Raw genomic sequence first — 13,594 nt, forward strand, 5'->3', positions numbered from 1 at the left:
TTTGTACAACACTACATTAGAAGTGCAGCTCTCATTTTAGAGAGAGCAACTGAGACAAAAGAGGAACTGGCAAAATGGAAGTCACCAAAGAAGGACCTCCTCAGACCTGGCTGCAGAAGCTTGTTTTGTGACCCAGCCTACTTGGGTTCTCACCTGTGTGCTCCATTCCCTGCCTGGGGGTGCCAGGGACAGATACTGTGCTTCCATTCATCTCACTGATAGTGTATTGTAGCATACATTTGAAGGCTGGCTGGCTGTTCCAGATGATGAGTTTATTTATCCTTATAATAATCTCAGCTTGTGTGATTCCAACTGTAGTAAAGGGTATACAGTTCCTACAAATCAGACATGCTATTTATCCCAACATAGCTGTGAACTTAACAGCCTGCACTTATGGTTTATGAAAAATGGTTTTCAGCTCTGTTCTAAATTTACTCTGCTTTAAGTTAATCAAGTCCTTTTGTTCCCATCAGCAGCTGCTAAAGAGAAAGAAGTATGTGGTTTCAATGCTCTTCTCTGAACTGTACATGATATCAGTGGATGAAATCTCAGTCCACTCTGGGCCTAAAGGTTTCTGCCAGCGACTTCATGGGGCAGATATCCATCCTGTGCAATAATCTGAAACAGTCCTCCCAACATTTTTTTTTTTTCCTACTTGCCTCCAATTTCAGCAGTTCAGTTGCCATTTTTAAGATCACCTCGTACATTCCTCCTCCTTATTTTGCCTCTCCAAGAAATATTTCAGCATCTTATAACTGACTGGTTCTAAGATATACCTACAAACACAAGTCCAGGGGAATTCCTTCAGAACTGCAGCACCTCAGCTCAGGTTGGCTGAGAAGAGATAGGTACACAGTCTTGTGAACCGTACCACTGCTAAGATTGTTAAATATTGATCATGAAAACTTCAAACACTTGCTAACACACTGTTAGAAATTATTCTGTTGCAGCCTTGGAAGGATGTTGATCTCCTGCTGATGAAGTCTATATAAATTGCTCTGTCACAGGAGCATCTGCTTTTGACAGGGTCCCACGAGGCAAACCCAGGCTAAGTGATTTTAGCTAAGTCAGCTCATAAATAACATTGGCAATGTTTGCACAAGGCCTGACTTTGCATTTACTGACAGATAAGACCTTGCATTCTTACTGCCTTAACTCATGCTTCAAGAATCTATGGAGCCTGGGTCTCAACCATTAATTTTTTCTCAAAAACATGCATTAATGAAATACTAAAATTTCTGTGTAACACTGAAAAGGCCTTTTAACTCTAGAGATCACATATAACTAAGTACAAATAAGTAAGAAAGAGGAAGAAATAAAAAGAAATACCAGAACAGCACATTTAAAAAGGAGGACATTTATTTAGAATCCTCCTTGTGAATGAAGGCAAAACACTGTAAGAAGTATGAAAGCTTCAAGTCCAAATACAAGAAACTAAAGGGAATGCATGAGGGTTTAACAGAATCATGCAACTTGTCTGTCATAAGTGACTAAAATGTGCCACTTTAGTCTTCTCTTTCCCCTGCCCTAAACCAGCTTCAGGCATAGGTTTGAAGGGCCTCCTTCACTCTCCTGCTTGGCAGGAAGTAGAAAATAAGTTCACTGGCACATTCTACACAAGCAGCATGAATTACAGTCAGCACATGGCAATAAGACATTTAAAAAGATTTAAATCTTCCATTCAGTAAAAAAACCTGTATCTTTTCCCACATTATCTTGCTGATTTATGAAAGATAAAGTTTGCAGTTCTGTGTCTGACAGCATCAGTGTCCCTCTACTCACCTTGAACTCTTTCTCAATGTTGGCAAGCACGGCCAGCTCATTGCTGAGCTCTAAGGCAGTCATGACAGGGTCTTCGCTGGACAAAGACAGGTAAGCGGGGCTGGCCAGACCTTTGTAGGCATTGATCCTGGATCTCGAATGGCTGAAGGAGTCATGCTTTTGTTTCTGATTGCACTCGCCGCACTTGCAGAAGTAGTCGTGCGGCCGGTCGATGCGGGCCCCCTTGCGCAGCAGGGTGTGCACGATCTCGTACTCGTGGCAGTGCGCCGCCAGGATGATGGGCGTGACGTCGTGCGAGAACCGCGTGCCGTCCTCGTCATACGCGTAGAAGTCGTCGTGCTGGAGCTCCGACTGGCTGGGGCTCAGAGCCAGCCTCTTGCCTTCCGCAAACGCGGGGTGGCTCAGGATGGCTTCCACTATCCGAACGTAGCCTTTGCTAATGGCCAGCAGCAGGGCGTCCCCCACCCGGGCCAGGTTCTCCTTCTTCAGCAGCAGCTCCGTGATCTCCAGGTGCTCGTTGGCCACCGCCAGCTGCAGGGCGTTCTGTCCCATGTAGTCCACGCAGTTCACATTGAGCGAGGGACATTCCTCCAGCATTTTGCGAACCACGGGAATGTTTCCGTACTCGGCGGCATCCAGAAAGCGCTCCTCCTCCAGGGAAAGGCTGGTGGAGTGGTCATTGAACATGTAGGCCGGCCCGCGGCTGGCCTGCCTCCTGCCCTTCTCCCGGAGAATGGTCTGCCGCCGCAGCGCCAGTCTGTTCTCGTTGCCCCGGCTGTGTGCACACAGAGAAATCATTAGTTCTTCTCTACGCAAGGGCATATCCATTCTGAATAATAATTAAAAAAAGTATTCTAATCCCTTATCTGCTGTGTATTTTGAATGCAGCAGGGACACCGGAAACCCTGCCTTCAATGCATTTTGTAACCATTGTTACTATAGAACCCAAGAATCAGCAGCCAGCTACATTTTATTTCAACAAGAAGGAAAAGTTGTCATCAATCATCATTTAAAACCATACTTTTTTACTTTATTTTGTCCTCACAGCTCAGAGAACAAGCTACAGTGTGAAAGGAGTCAGCAGCCATGGGATGAGAAATGAGGGACTGCTCAGGACAGCAGGGCACACAAAGATGGAAACTTGCTAAATGCCCTTCTGCTTCACAAAATCAGACAGGCTGACGTCACTGGCTCTTATTCTCTCTACTTCAGCAACCATCTGACTTACATTTTGGCTCTGGTTTCTCCTGTTCACCCTGTTGATGTTTTTCTGACATCTGAAATTGAATGCTCAGGCATTAACTGAATCTGGACAAGATAAAAGCACATCAAATACATTGTACAACATCTCTCACTCCCCATCTCTGCTGTTCTTTTCATTATTACAGTTCATAATCTTGATATGCTATTTATTCCTTCACTCAGGGGCTTGCCAACAAATCCTGCTAATTCTTGATTCATGATAGCTCTGAAATGTTGTCCAGTCTGCTACTACCAAAATCCCCAGCCATTTCCAACCATAGTTATTAAATACCTCATTAATAATTATTTAGCGATTATTACAAATAAAGTGAATATATCAAACTTTAGTTTTCTGAGAAATGTTACAAAATATGCTACATTCTCTTTAAAAAGAAGAAAATTTAATTCACTAATTCAGTCTTATTTCTGCCAATTAAGATCCCAATCTTCAATAGAAATTAAATTGCAAATAATTTTCTCTTCTAGAATGACTGAGCTAAACTATTTAATATTCCCCACAACTTCATCTTTTTTCTTTACTGAACAGTAGCTTAATTATTCTTTACATACATATGCTCAAACACACTTCAGTACATTCAATATTTCCCACAAAAAATTAACCATGAGCAATACTTTGTTCATTAAATACTAATGAATACGCATTTAAATGTCAGAAAAAAAATAGTCCTTTGTGACTCAAAATTTCTTCACAAAAAGTAATATTACAAGGTATTATTTATTCTAGGTTGTTTAGATTAAGCTTTACTATAAATTTCCTTTCTGCTTCTTGCCTTCTCTGTTCTAAGAGATCCACTGCAGCACTGGAAATACTTCAAATTGCCAAAAACTTAAACATAAAAGGACCGTTTTTCTGCAAGATAACATCACATATTATATCACAACTGAAAACAGTAACTATTAAATATAATTATTAGTTTCATTATTTGATATTTTTAATAAGTATTTTTTCAGAATTTTTAGTAGGGAAGCACTTCCTCTTGTTTCACAAAATATTTTAAATCAATCCAAAAAAACACTTAGTTTTATGTTTAATTTCATTTTGAAAGCAATTTTTTTACTAATGATCAATATGAATGCTATGAACTGTGAAATGTAGCTCTGAAAAAAAGCTATATGATCCTTATTTGGTATTTTACCTAGTTCTCCTGTGTATGTATTGAATTTTGTAAACTTGCTGTATTTTCCCAATTCAGTGTACTCCTGTGACATCACGTTTGTAGAAAATCTGAAAAGCAGTGTGAAGTTTTCATATACATTTCTTACTTATTTGTTCTTTTGTATCAGAGAAGGTCCTTTGCAGGTGAGGCACTACCTACGTTTAAGGTACACTTGACCTGGGCTTCAGTTTAACCAACCAGACACAGAGTCCTGAGACCTGAGGGAGAAATCATGGCAAGGTTGCTCTCTACCATCTTTTAAGTGCACCAGGTTTTGCAGCTTTCTTGGTTCCACACTGGCTTCTTAGTTTTAAGTAAACTGATTATTTAACTACAGTAACAAAATAATCTTAAATGCAGACTCCATCCTATTGAGCAGTGTGCTACAAATATCCTACCCTGAACTGTTACTTTCTTTTGTACAGCAACCAATTGCTGCAAAATATAATTTAAATAATTTATACTGAAGTTATTTCACAGAAGGGCAGAATCTAGGAGGTTGGAATAGACCTCCTAGATCATCAAGTCCAACCTCTGACTGAAGTCACTACCTTGTCAACTAGACCAAAGCAGTAAGTACCAAGTGACTACACCACCTCCCTGGGCAGTCCTTTCCGATGCTTAACAACCCTTTCCAAGAAGAAATTCTTCCTGCTGTCCAACTTGAACCTCCTCTGAACAGATTATAAACAGATAATAAAGTCAACTCACAAAAAATCATGTTTTTAAAACTTCTTCCAAATAATAAAGATGTGCTCAGTGTAGATTCAAATCTTAAACTAATTGTCAATAACATCATTGATATAAAATACCTATTTTTATGTACCCTGCAAAACTAACCCAGTACAAAATTATTTTGCTAGCATTTGATCCTTGAACAAGGAAATAAACCCTTCAAGAGTATTTTGGTCATTATTTTTTCCCAAGATGCATCAGCTTCAGCAGTCTGGGGTGATCAACTGACCCAATATAATGCTTATGGGGACAGATCTTACTGAGGCAAAGGAAGCATTGAGTACCTCACCTGGGTCCTTTTTCACTGGGTCCACCAGCATAATCAGTCTGTGGTGGTGAAGTGACACGGCCCACAGCCAAAAACTGCTGTTCATTAAACACTTTCTCTTTCATTTTCCAAATAATGGAAAGAGATTATATTTCTGTTCTAGCAATACATTCAGCATGGTTTATCAAAGCATAGGGTAATCATTGCTAGTGAGGAATACTTAGAATTAATGTCTTTGTCTACTACCACTTCCTCTTTCCCTGCCTGAATTTAGAAGAAAATTCATTGCTTAAATGGGATATTAAAGACAGGCATTCCTTGTACAGTAGCTCATCATCTGAATTAAAAGCTATTAGAGAATGAAACAGAATATATTTTCATTGTTTGCTGGTCTGTACCACATGTCTGATGCAGACCTCTAGAATCTCAACGTAATCATTTTTTTCCTGCATCAATGCATTTCATATGTATGAAATGAACATCCTGATTTGTCCATTTGCAACTACAGTTAATTAAATTTAAGAGTCTGTAATTAAAACTGGCTCTTGCAGCACTAGGCTATGAATACGTTCAATTGCAACATAGAAAGCTGAATTTTCTGTTTTATTATTTCTGGTTAATTAGATAGAGAAGCAAACATTACTTCAGGAGTCCGTTTAGAAAAGCGTAAGACACTTGATTGCCTCCAAGCGCAGGGAAAGGAATTTGATGATCCAGAAGGGTATGTTCAGTCCTGTTATATCCTGATGCTCTTACATTTATTTTACATTCATGAGGTCCTTCCAGTTTATTTTTTCTTAAAGAGATGCCTATGTCACAGGTAGTGGCCACATACACTTTAAAGCCACTTGAAACTTCATTCTTTTCAGACTGTAACTGTTGGTTGCAAGACACTATCAATGTACTCTGGGCAAATTCAGTCTTAAGTACCATACTCATTACTCCTTAGCACTGAAGAGCCTGCATGACCAAGGCTGGAATATTGTCTTCATTTTGGATATCATATTACAGGAAGGAGTTCTACAAAATTAGAAATTAAATGCAAGAGAGCAACAAAGGTTACACAGTCTCCACCGTAACTTCCACCTGAAGTATAGTAATACTAATTTTGTGAATTATATAGGATGTTGCTCCACTTATCTCACTTTCACCCTAGGATCAGTAGAATTCTAGTATAAATTAGTCATTTTTATCTTCTCTGTAGATAAAGGAGAGACATTTCTCCTACTTACTTTATAAATGAAGAACATATTTTTTCACTTCACTTCAAAGAGAATCCCAGCAGATTAGGTGAGAGGTCTCCTTTAATGCATAGAACTTAACAGGAATTTAGACCACAGAAGGATGATGAAGTTCCTTACAAGTACAGATATCAATTCTCATTAAAGTATCAGAGTGTCTTGAAGGAAATCGCTGTCTTGCTGAAATTTGATTGTCTGTCACTAATCACACTTGAAAGACAAATCTTGAATTTGACTGTTCTAGTACTCCTAAACATTAACCTAATTTTCAGCCTAAATTTAAAAATCACCAATTTAGATCTATTTTACTTAAAGTGAGCAGCATTTTCCCCTGACAGCAGTTATCTGCAAAACATGAACTCATAGCAATCGTATCCCCTCTCAACCTTCATCATGCTGAGTGAAATTAAGCTCCTCTCATTTCCTGCTACATCCATGCGCTTAAATATGCCACAGAACAAAACCCTTTTAAAGTAAAGCTTCCTAAATGTAAAATACAGCAATCCCTTGCGTCAGTGTTTGTAGTAAAATGATTAGACACCTGTTTTGGTGCAGTACATCTCTGGCTATCTCTCAGGTGCATTTCCATCCAAAAAATCATTTAAGCACTATGGATTCTCCTGTGAGGCAGAACTCTGCCTTTGCTGACTTTCCTTAATCAGGTGTCAATGAGTCTCAGATTTATGAACTGAAAGAACTGTGCTGAAAGACCTGACTTTTATCCTCAATTCCCTTTAAGGGTATGCACTGTCATTACAAAGGGTTGTGAAGCTGGGAAAGTTTGGGCATGGGAAACAACTGTGAGTATCCACAGCATTGCAACCCAAAGTAAAATGTTTTTTAGGAGATTCTGCAGCATCTGCTAGAAGCTGAACAAACTTGTATAGTGACAGGTTAGAATCCTCATCTTTCTTTACTCACTTAAAAGATCTTATAATAGTTTAAAATTACCTTATAAGAGTAATCTCTTAATTAAACTTGAGGTTTGTCTTTCCTTCAAAAGTTTTTAACCTTTAGAAGACTGAGAAACATCTCAAGAAATTAGCACATCTAAACTCAAAAAACCCAACTTTGCTACTATCTTTAGGACCATGCTTTAGAAAAAAGACTACACTGACTTGCATATACTAATACAAAACCAGACATAAAGCCTGCTATTCTCATGAAAAGAAAATAAATGTGTACTCATGTACACTGGCATCAGTGCAAATCTACAGGCTGGAAACACGGCAAGGAAAAAAGGAGGCTGACACTACTGGCAGCGTCCTAAAGAAAAGCAAAAGACATAGAGACAAATGGTCTCAGAGTAAACTAAATGGAGAAACCATTTGTGTTGACACACTAGTTTAATCACAGACTCTTCAGTCTTGTGAAGTTCAAGAATTTTTAAAATTGTCCAATCACTGTGACAATAGTATCCACTGTTTGTTCAAAGTACACAGTTTTAATAAGGTTGAAACCATTAGTAATCACTTCTGAACCAACTCTGTGGGGAAGCTTCCAGAAAACTTGAAAGGCCATGAGTTTATTTTTACAAACAGAAGAAAAAAGCTAAACTAAATCAATAATTTTCAAATTTAACTCTCTTATACTATTGGTAAACTGTCAATAATTAGCAGATAGGAAGTGATACCAAACAAGATCATCAGCACCAAAGACCCAAGAATAAATTAGCTTGAAACTATCTGATTATTTGGATTTGGATGTTCTGTTCTTCTACTGTCCTTTATCATAGCTCTACATAAAAAATATAAAAAAAATATAGCATGTATAATAATATTATATATAATCTGCCAAACATATTTTATAAAATTATATATTGATATACATAAAATAATAGCAGCACATATAAAATTAAATAATAAAAACTTCATCTAACCAGAGACAGGATGGAAGCTTATATAGACACATGGTGTGGACCTCTATATGATACCATACTAAGGGACAGAAAATGACAGGCTGCAGAATGTAAGATTAAATTGAAATTCTAAATATAAAGACGGTATACATCTTGAAACAAGTATCTGAAAAAAATTAGCTTTTCCATCCTTTGGCATGAGGATCCAAGGTTCCTCCACAACCCTTAGAAGCTGGTGGGGTGTATAAGTGAGCTGAGGCTGAAAAACACTCTAAATAACAAGCCAAAGCCATCTGTGGACATGTACAATAAAGCTTACAAATAATCAGTGACAGTGACTGTCTCAGAAGTATGAAAACCCCATAATGAACATCTCTTTTGTATTTAATTTTATAGCAGATGAAAGGTGCAAGTAAGAGCATTTTTTTACCCTTGTGGGGTTTTTATCAGAAGACATACATCTAACACACAGTATGAAATATATCATCTTTAAGACTTCTATTTGAAATTTTGGTGAAAATTGATTTGCCTTCTGCAACTGTCCCGGAGTTCTTTCTGAGACCTGGACTGTCAAAGCATTTTTGTTTACAGACTGCTGAGAAGTGTTTTCTCTAAGCTGATTGATTATGTTGTGCAAATGCTTTTGTCCAGAAGCAGTTAAAAACAATTATGTTTTAGAGAATATTTCATCAATCACAGTTTGTGAACCTGGAAGGGTAATAGTCTGACAAACATTTTCTTCAGGAAATAACAAGACTTTTCTCTCTCCTGAAAAGTAGTTTAGTGGCTATCTAATGGATGATGGAGAGAAAGCAGGCAACATAAGGCAAACAACCAGTTCCCAGGCTCCTTATTTCATCTGTCATTCATTCACCCTAATTTTTACCCTTAGTTGAGTAATAAAACCAGTGGCTTATTATTGATGAAGTAGCTTCCAACCACTGAAACGGGAATGACAAGTAAATAGAAGTATTTAGGGAAATGATTGGGAAAACGGAGTCTGAATAAGAGTGGCCTAGGGAGAAAAAGTAACCTGGAAAACTGTAACTGAGTCAGCTTACAGATTTATCAGGAATAACACATAAAAGGTTATAGCACTCAGATTGCTTGAAGCTTTTAAAGAGGGGCGTGAGATTTAAATTCTTTCCTAAGAGAAGAGAGAAAAGAGTGCTTTACCAGCTTAGAGATTTTTATACATCACAGTTGCAAAGCAAAGCAAACAAATCCACAGAATATTCTGAGTTGGAAAGGACCCACTAGAATTATTGAGTCCAGCTCTGATGTAAACAGCCCACATGTGGAACAAACCCACAACCTTGGTGTCACTAGCACCATGCTCTGACCAGCTGAGTTAATCTCAGGGTCAACATAGGATGGTAAAGAAGGCAGATGACACAAAGAAATGGGTTGAGACTGCTTAGTATGGAGCATCAAAAGAGATCATTCTTTTATTTTTGAAAATAATTGCTATTATTTTAAGCTTTAAGCTTTAAAAGCTTAAAATAAAGACTTATATAGACCTATATAGATCCGGACTTTGTAGGTCTGAACACTGAGTTGTACCTGAGCACATTCATAATTTTGTGCTGGCTGCTGAAAACATTTGACAATAAACTTTAAATATAATGTTTGCTGCCTAATTTTAGTGTCATTACTGAAAAACTGAATTCCTATTTTCCAGTAATTGATCTTGCTCAGAATGGTTTCTAGCTATGTCTGCAAAACAAGTTCCTTTCTATGTAACAACTGCTCAGAAATTTTTCCTCAACTGTAAAAAAATGTTGAATGCATTCACATTTTAAAACACAATTTAATTAAAGTATAATTGCCTATTTTCACAGTGTATTTGATCAACCCCTCAACTCTGAGGTTGTGTAAAGACGGGAAATACTTCTTTTTTGGCACTGTTTCTTGCAGAAGGTAGCAAAGAGTACTGGTGTGTGCCCACCAGATGGAACACCTTATTAATCTTGGCACTTGATAATACTACTTTTCTCCTTCATACCCAGCATCCCATAAAAATAATACAGGATTCCACATTCCTTACATGTTTTCCAGGAAGTTTCTCTTGGTGTCTACTGTATAACTTAATTACATCCTCTGCCTCTCTGACCATCCAAAGTTCACATGTTTAAGAACAGTAAAACAAAGATCAAAGATTTGAAGTTTTTCAAATCAAAGCTAGTATTTTATTTTCTGGACTGGGGATAAAAAGGAAAATTAGAAGACATGAAATATAAAGTATAATTTAGCATAGCTTTATATGCTGGCTACTTTGCTAATTTGTGCATTTTCTATGAATACCTGAAGTACATCACAGTCTTCACTGTAATGTTTATGGAGGTATTCCACTTGCATATGCCAAGGGATATGTTAAATTCTGTATTCTTGCAGTCTTACACATCACCATTTTGAGATGAAGTAAGTCATTCTTCATTTCTGAAGGTTTCTATGTGGCTTTGTGTTTGGGGGTTAAACAATTTATACAGGTCTATCTAAGCTTGCATGTTTTGTAAAATTTAATGTCTTGTGCCTTGTTCAGTCCCCAGTTCCCTGGCAGGGCCTAATTCTGTCACTGCAGCTGATGGTTCTTGTGGAGGCTCCCTCTGTTAGCTCTGGAACTACTCCCCCTTTCAGAAACTCAGTTTTCTGGTCAAGTGCTCTCTGTCCATTTCAAGGCACAGCTTTTGCAGAGCTCTCGGTACTGTACAGTGCAGCTGCCTGCCAGCAGTCTGCTGTGCCCAGCAGCTCTGGTGAGTGATGGCTTTCATTACCCACCTTGCTGCAAGATGACTACCAGGACGACTACTGGAGACAATTGCTAGCTGCCTGCTTGCCCCAAGAAAGCTTCTCCTCTCCACTAAGTATCACTGGTGTTTCTGTCTTAATAAGCCACTGAAGTTAGCAATTTAAGAATTCCAGGCCTGACTTTATCTGAGAAGAGTAAGAACCATTTGTTTACCTAGATAGGAGCCCTCTGAAAAAGTAAGTCAAGTTCATATTAGAGTCACCACTGAAGTTTCCATAATTCTCTTATCATTATTAATATCATAAGACTACTCTCAATGATTTGTAGACTAAATCACTGAAGCTAACAGGTGATTTTTTTTAAATGAAGCTAAAACTTTGTCCAGTTAGAAGGATCACAATCGATATAATGGCTGTAACACAAACACAGCTGTCTGTCTATGACAAACATGCCTCTATAAACAGAACATTATTACATTAGCAGTGAAGTAGCAGACATCAACACCACAGCCCTTGCTACTTTCTCAGAGCTCCTTAGGAATCAAATAAAAACAAAACCCACTTCTCTTATATCTCATGGAATGTTGTGCTACCGTGTAGCACGTGCTTTAGTGCTGTGTCCCACTGGTTATAAATAAAAGCACTCTATTTAGAGTGTGGATATTTGTACCAATGCTAAAACTGGATACAAACAAAGCAAATTTCTATTACATACAAGTGATTTGATGTTGGTCCTCAACTGTTGGAAACCCTGAGATTCCTAATGAGAAAATACCTTTTAAACAGTAAACTAAAGACAAGGTTCAGTGCTTTAGTTCTCCAAATCTTGTTACACAAAATGTCGATACCATAGAGATAGAGGGACAAACTGAATTTCTTTTTTTTTATTTTCAAAAGGACAAAGCCTAATTTCTATTCAACTAAACAGCTTAATTCCTGTACTGTCATAATTTATACAGTGCAGCAGTTTTGCTAACTGCTTCATAAATTAGGTCAGGGTGCTGTTTCATGTGCATTATTGCAGAAACCCTTCTAATCCTCTGCTCTGCTTTGGCTGCTCATGGCTACTGTTGTACCATGTCATTCAGTATCTGGACAGACATGCTGGGCTATCTCCACCTGACCCCAAGCACGGAGCTATCTAAATGAAAATTAACATTTCTGAAATAAGCAAACTCCTCTTCTCCCCCACCCCTCCAGAAAAATGCTTACTCTAAACCCAGCTCTCCAATCCAGATGATTATACAGGTGCAAACCCTTGTGCTGTTCCCTGGGAGGAGACAGTGTGAGGACAGGAATCAGTGGTAGGAAGTGAGGAGAGAAGGACATTTGATTCTAATACCAGTCTGTACCACAAAGACTACTGTCTACAGTAGTCACTTAGACATAACTGTATTTTCCTTTGTGTATTCCCTTTCTTGACCCACCCTACTGTGAGCTTACTCAAAACAATAAGCAATGATGCAAAATAAAGGGGATTTTTTTAAACCAGAATTTTGTATTCATTCATGAAGTGACCTATATATGATGATGATGATCTAAAAGACAGGGGAAAAGCAGAAGAGACAATTTCATGTGGACTTTCTCTATCAAGCTCTGGCTTGTGCTTTCCCATTTCACAACCACATAAACAGAATCTGGGCATATCAATCATATTTAGACCAGTAATAGTGGTCCTTCAGCTGAAAAAAATGGAAAATGCAAGCCTGAAAGACACTAGATCTCTAGTTTTAGTGAATCCTAAACAGAAAACAAGTTGAAACCTATGGGTCCAGAGGGGCCAGGTTATTTTCCCAGCATTTAATGCACTCCTGTCCACTCAGTCTACAGTTCACAAATAGGATGCCTGCAGCTGGCACCCTGCTCTGATTCCCTGCCCCAAAGACTGCTCATGCACAGCTCTTAGCTCACATTTCTGAGTCATCATAAGGCCACTAATGAAGAGCTACAGAGGATCCCAGAGATTGGTTGGGAACTGATAAAAATTAGAGGCCCATTTACACACACATACTCACACCCCTTCTATCTAGAGAACATATGCCAATGCACTGACTGAACAATATATTTAAACCTATCTGGAGACACAATATCACCCTTTCATAGTTTGCATTTTCCCTCTGCCATGTCTTCAATTTTGACCACCTATAGGCATGTTTTTATTTAGCACTTGGAGGGAGAGCTGATGACTTACTCTGTCTGTCCTCCTTTCTTTTGTATTTATTTTTTTCCAGGAACAAGTACAAGCAGCACCTGTAACTCATCCCTACAAAAGAAGCTGAAGAAAAGGGAGAAGGAAGTAAATTAGCAGATTACAGGTCCAAAGCAAGGCAAAGGTGCTGCTCCCTCATACTGTGCAGTTAGTATGTGCAACATGCCACACAGTGCTACAGGTGATAAAAGCTAACAATAGGCTCAAGGCGCAACTGGACAAATTCAGCCAACTAAAATCCACTGCTGGGATTGAATTGCATCTTTTATATATATATATATATATTTAGACATGGAATCATGTGTATACCAAATAATATATATAATTGTATAC

At 38.2% G+C, this 13,594-nt stretch overlaps 2 protein-coding genes across 2 annotated transcripts in view; both read right to left on the bottom strand.

The window, feature by feature from the left end:
- The window catches only part of ANGPTL5 (angiopoietin like 5), a 510,199-nt gene that overhangs the window by 357,426 nt on the left and 139,179 nt on the right, over window positions 1-13,594 (bottom strand). The window lies entirely within an intron of this gene.
- Window positions 1-13,594, bottom strand: part of TRPC6 (transient receptor potential cation channel subfamily C member 6) — a 79,144-nt gene that overhangs the window by 29,237 nt on the left and 36,313 nt on the right. Inside the window, exon 2 of the mRNA XM_066312955.1 lies at window positions 1,783-2,557. Coding sequence (XP_066169052.1) covers window positions 1,783-2,557 — 775 coding nt within the window. The remainder of the gene's footprint in view (window positions 1-1,782; window positions 2,558-13,594) is intronic.

The sequence above is a fragment of the Sylvia atricapilla genome, chromosome 2 (genome assembly GCF_009819655.1).
Source record: "Sylvia atricapilla isolate bSylAtr1 chromosome 2, bSylAtr1.pri, whole genome shotgun sequence".
In the NCBI taxonomy this organism is placed as follows: Eukaryota; Metazoa; Chordata; class Aves; order Passeriformes; family Sylviidae; genus Sylvia; species Sylvia atricapilla.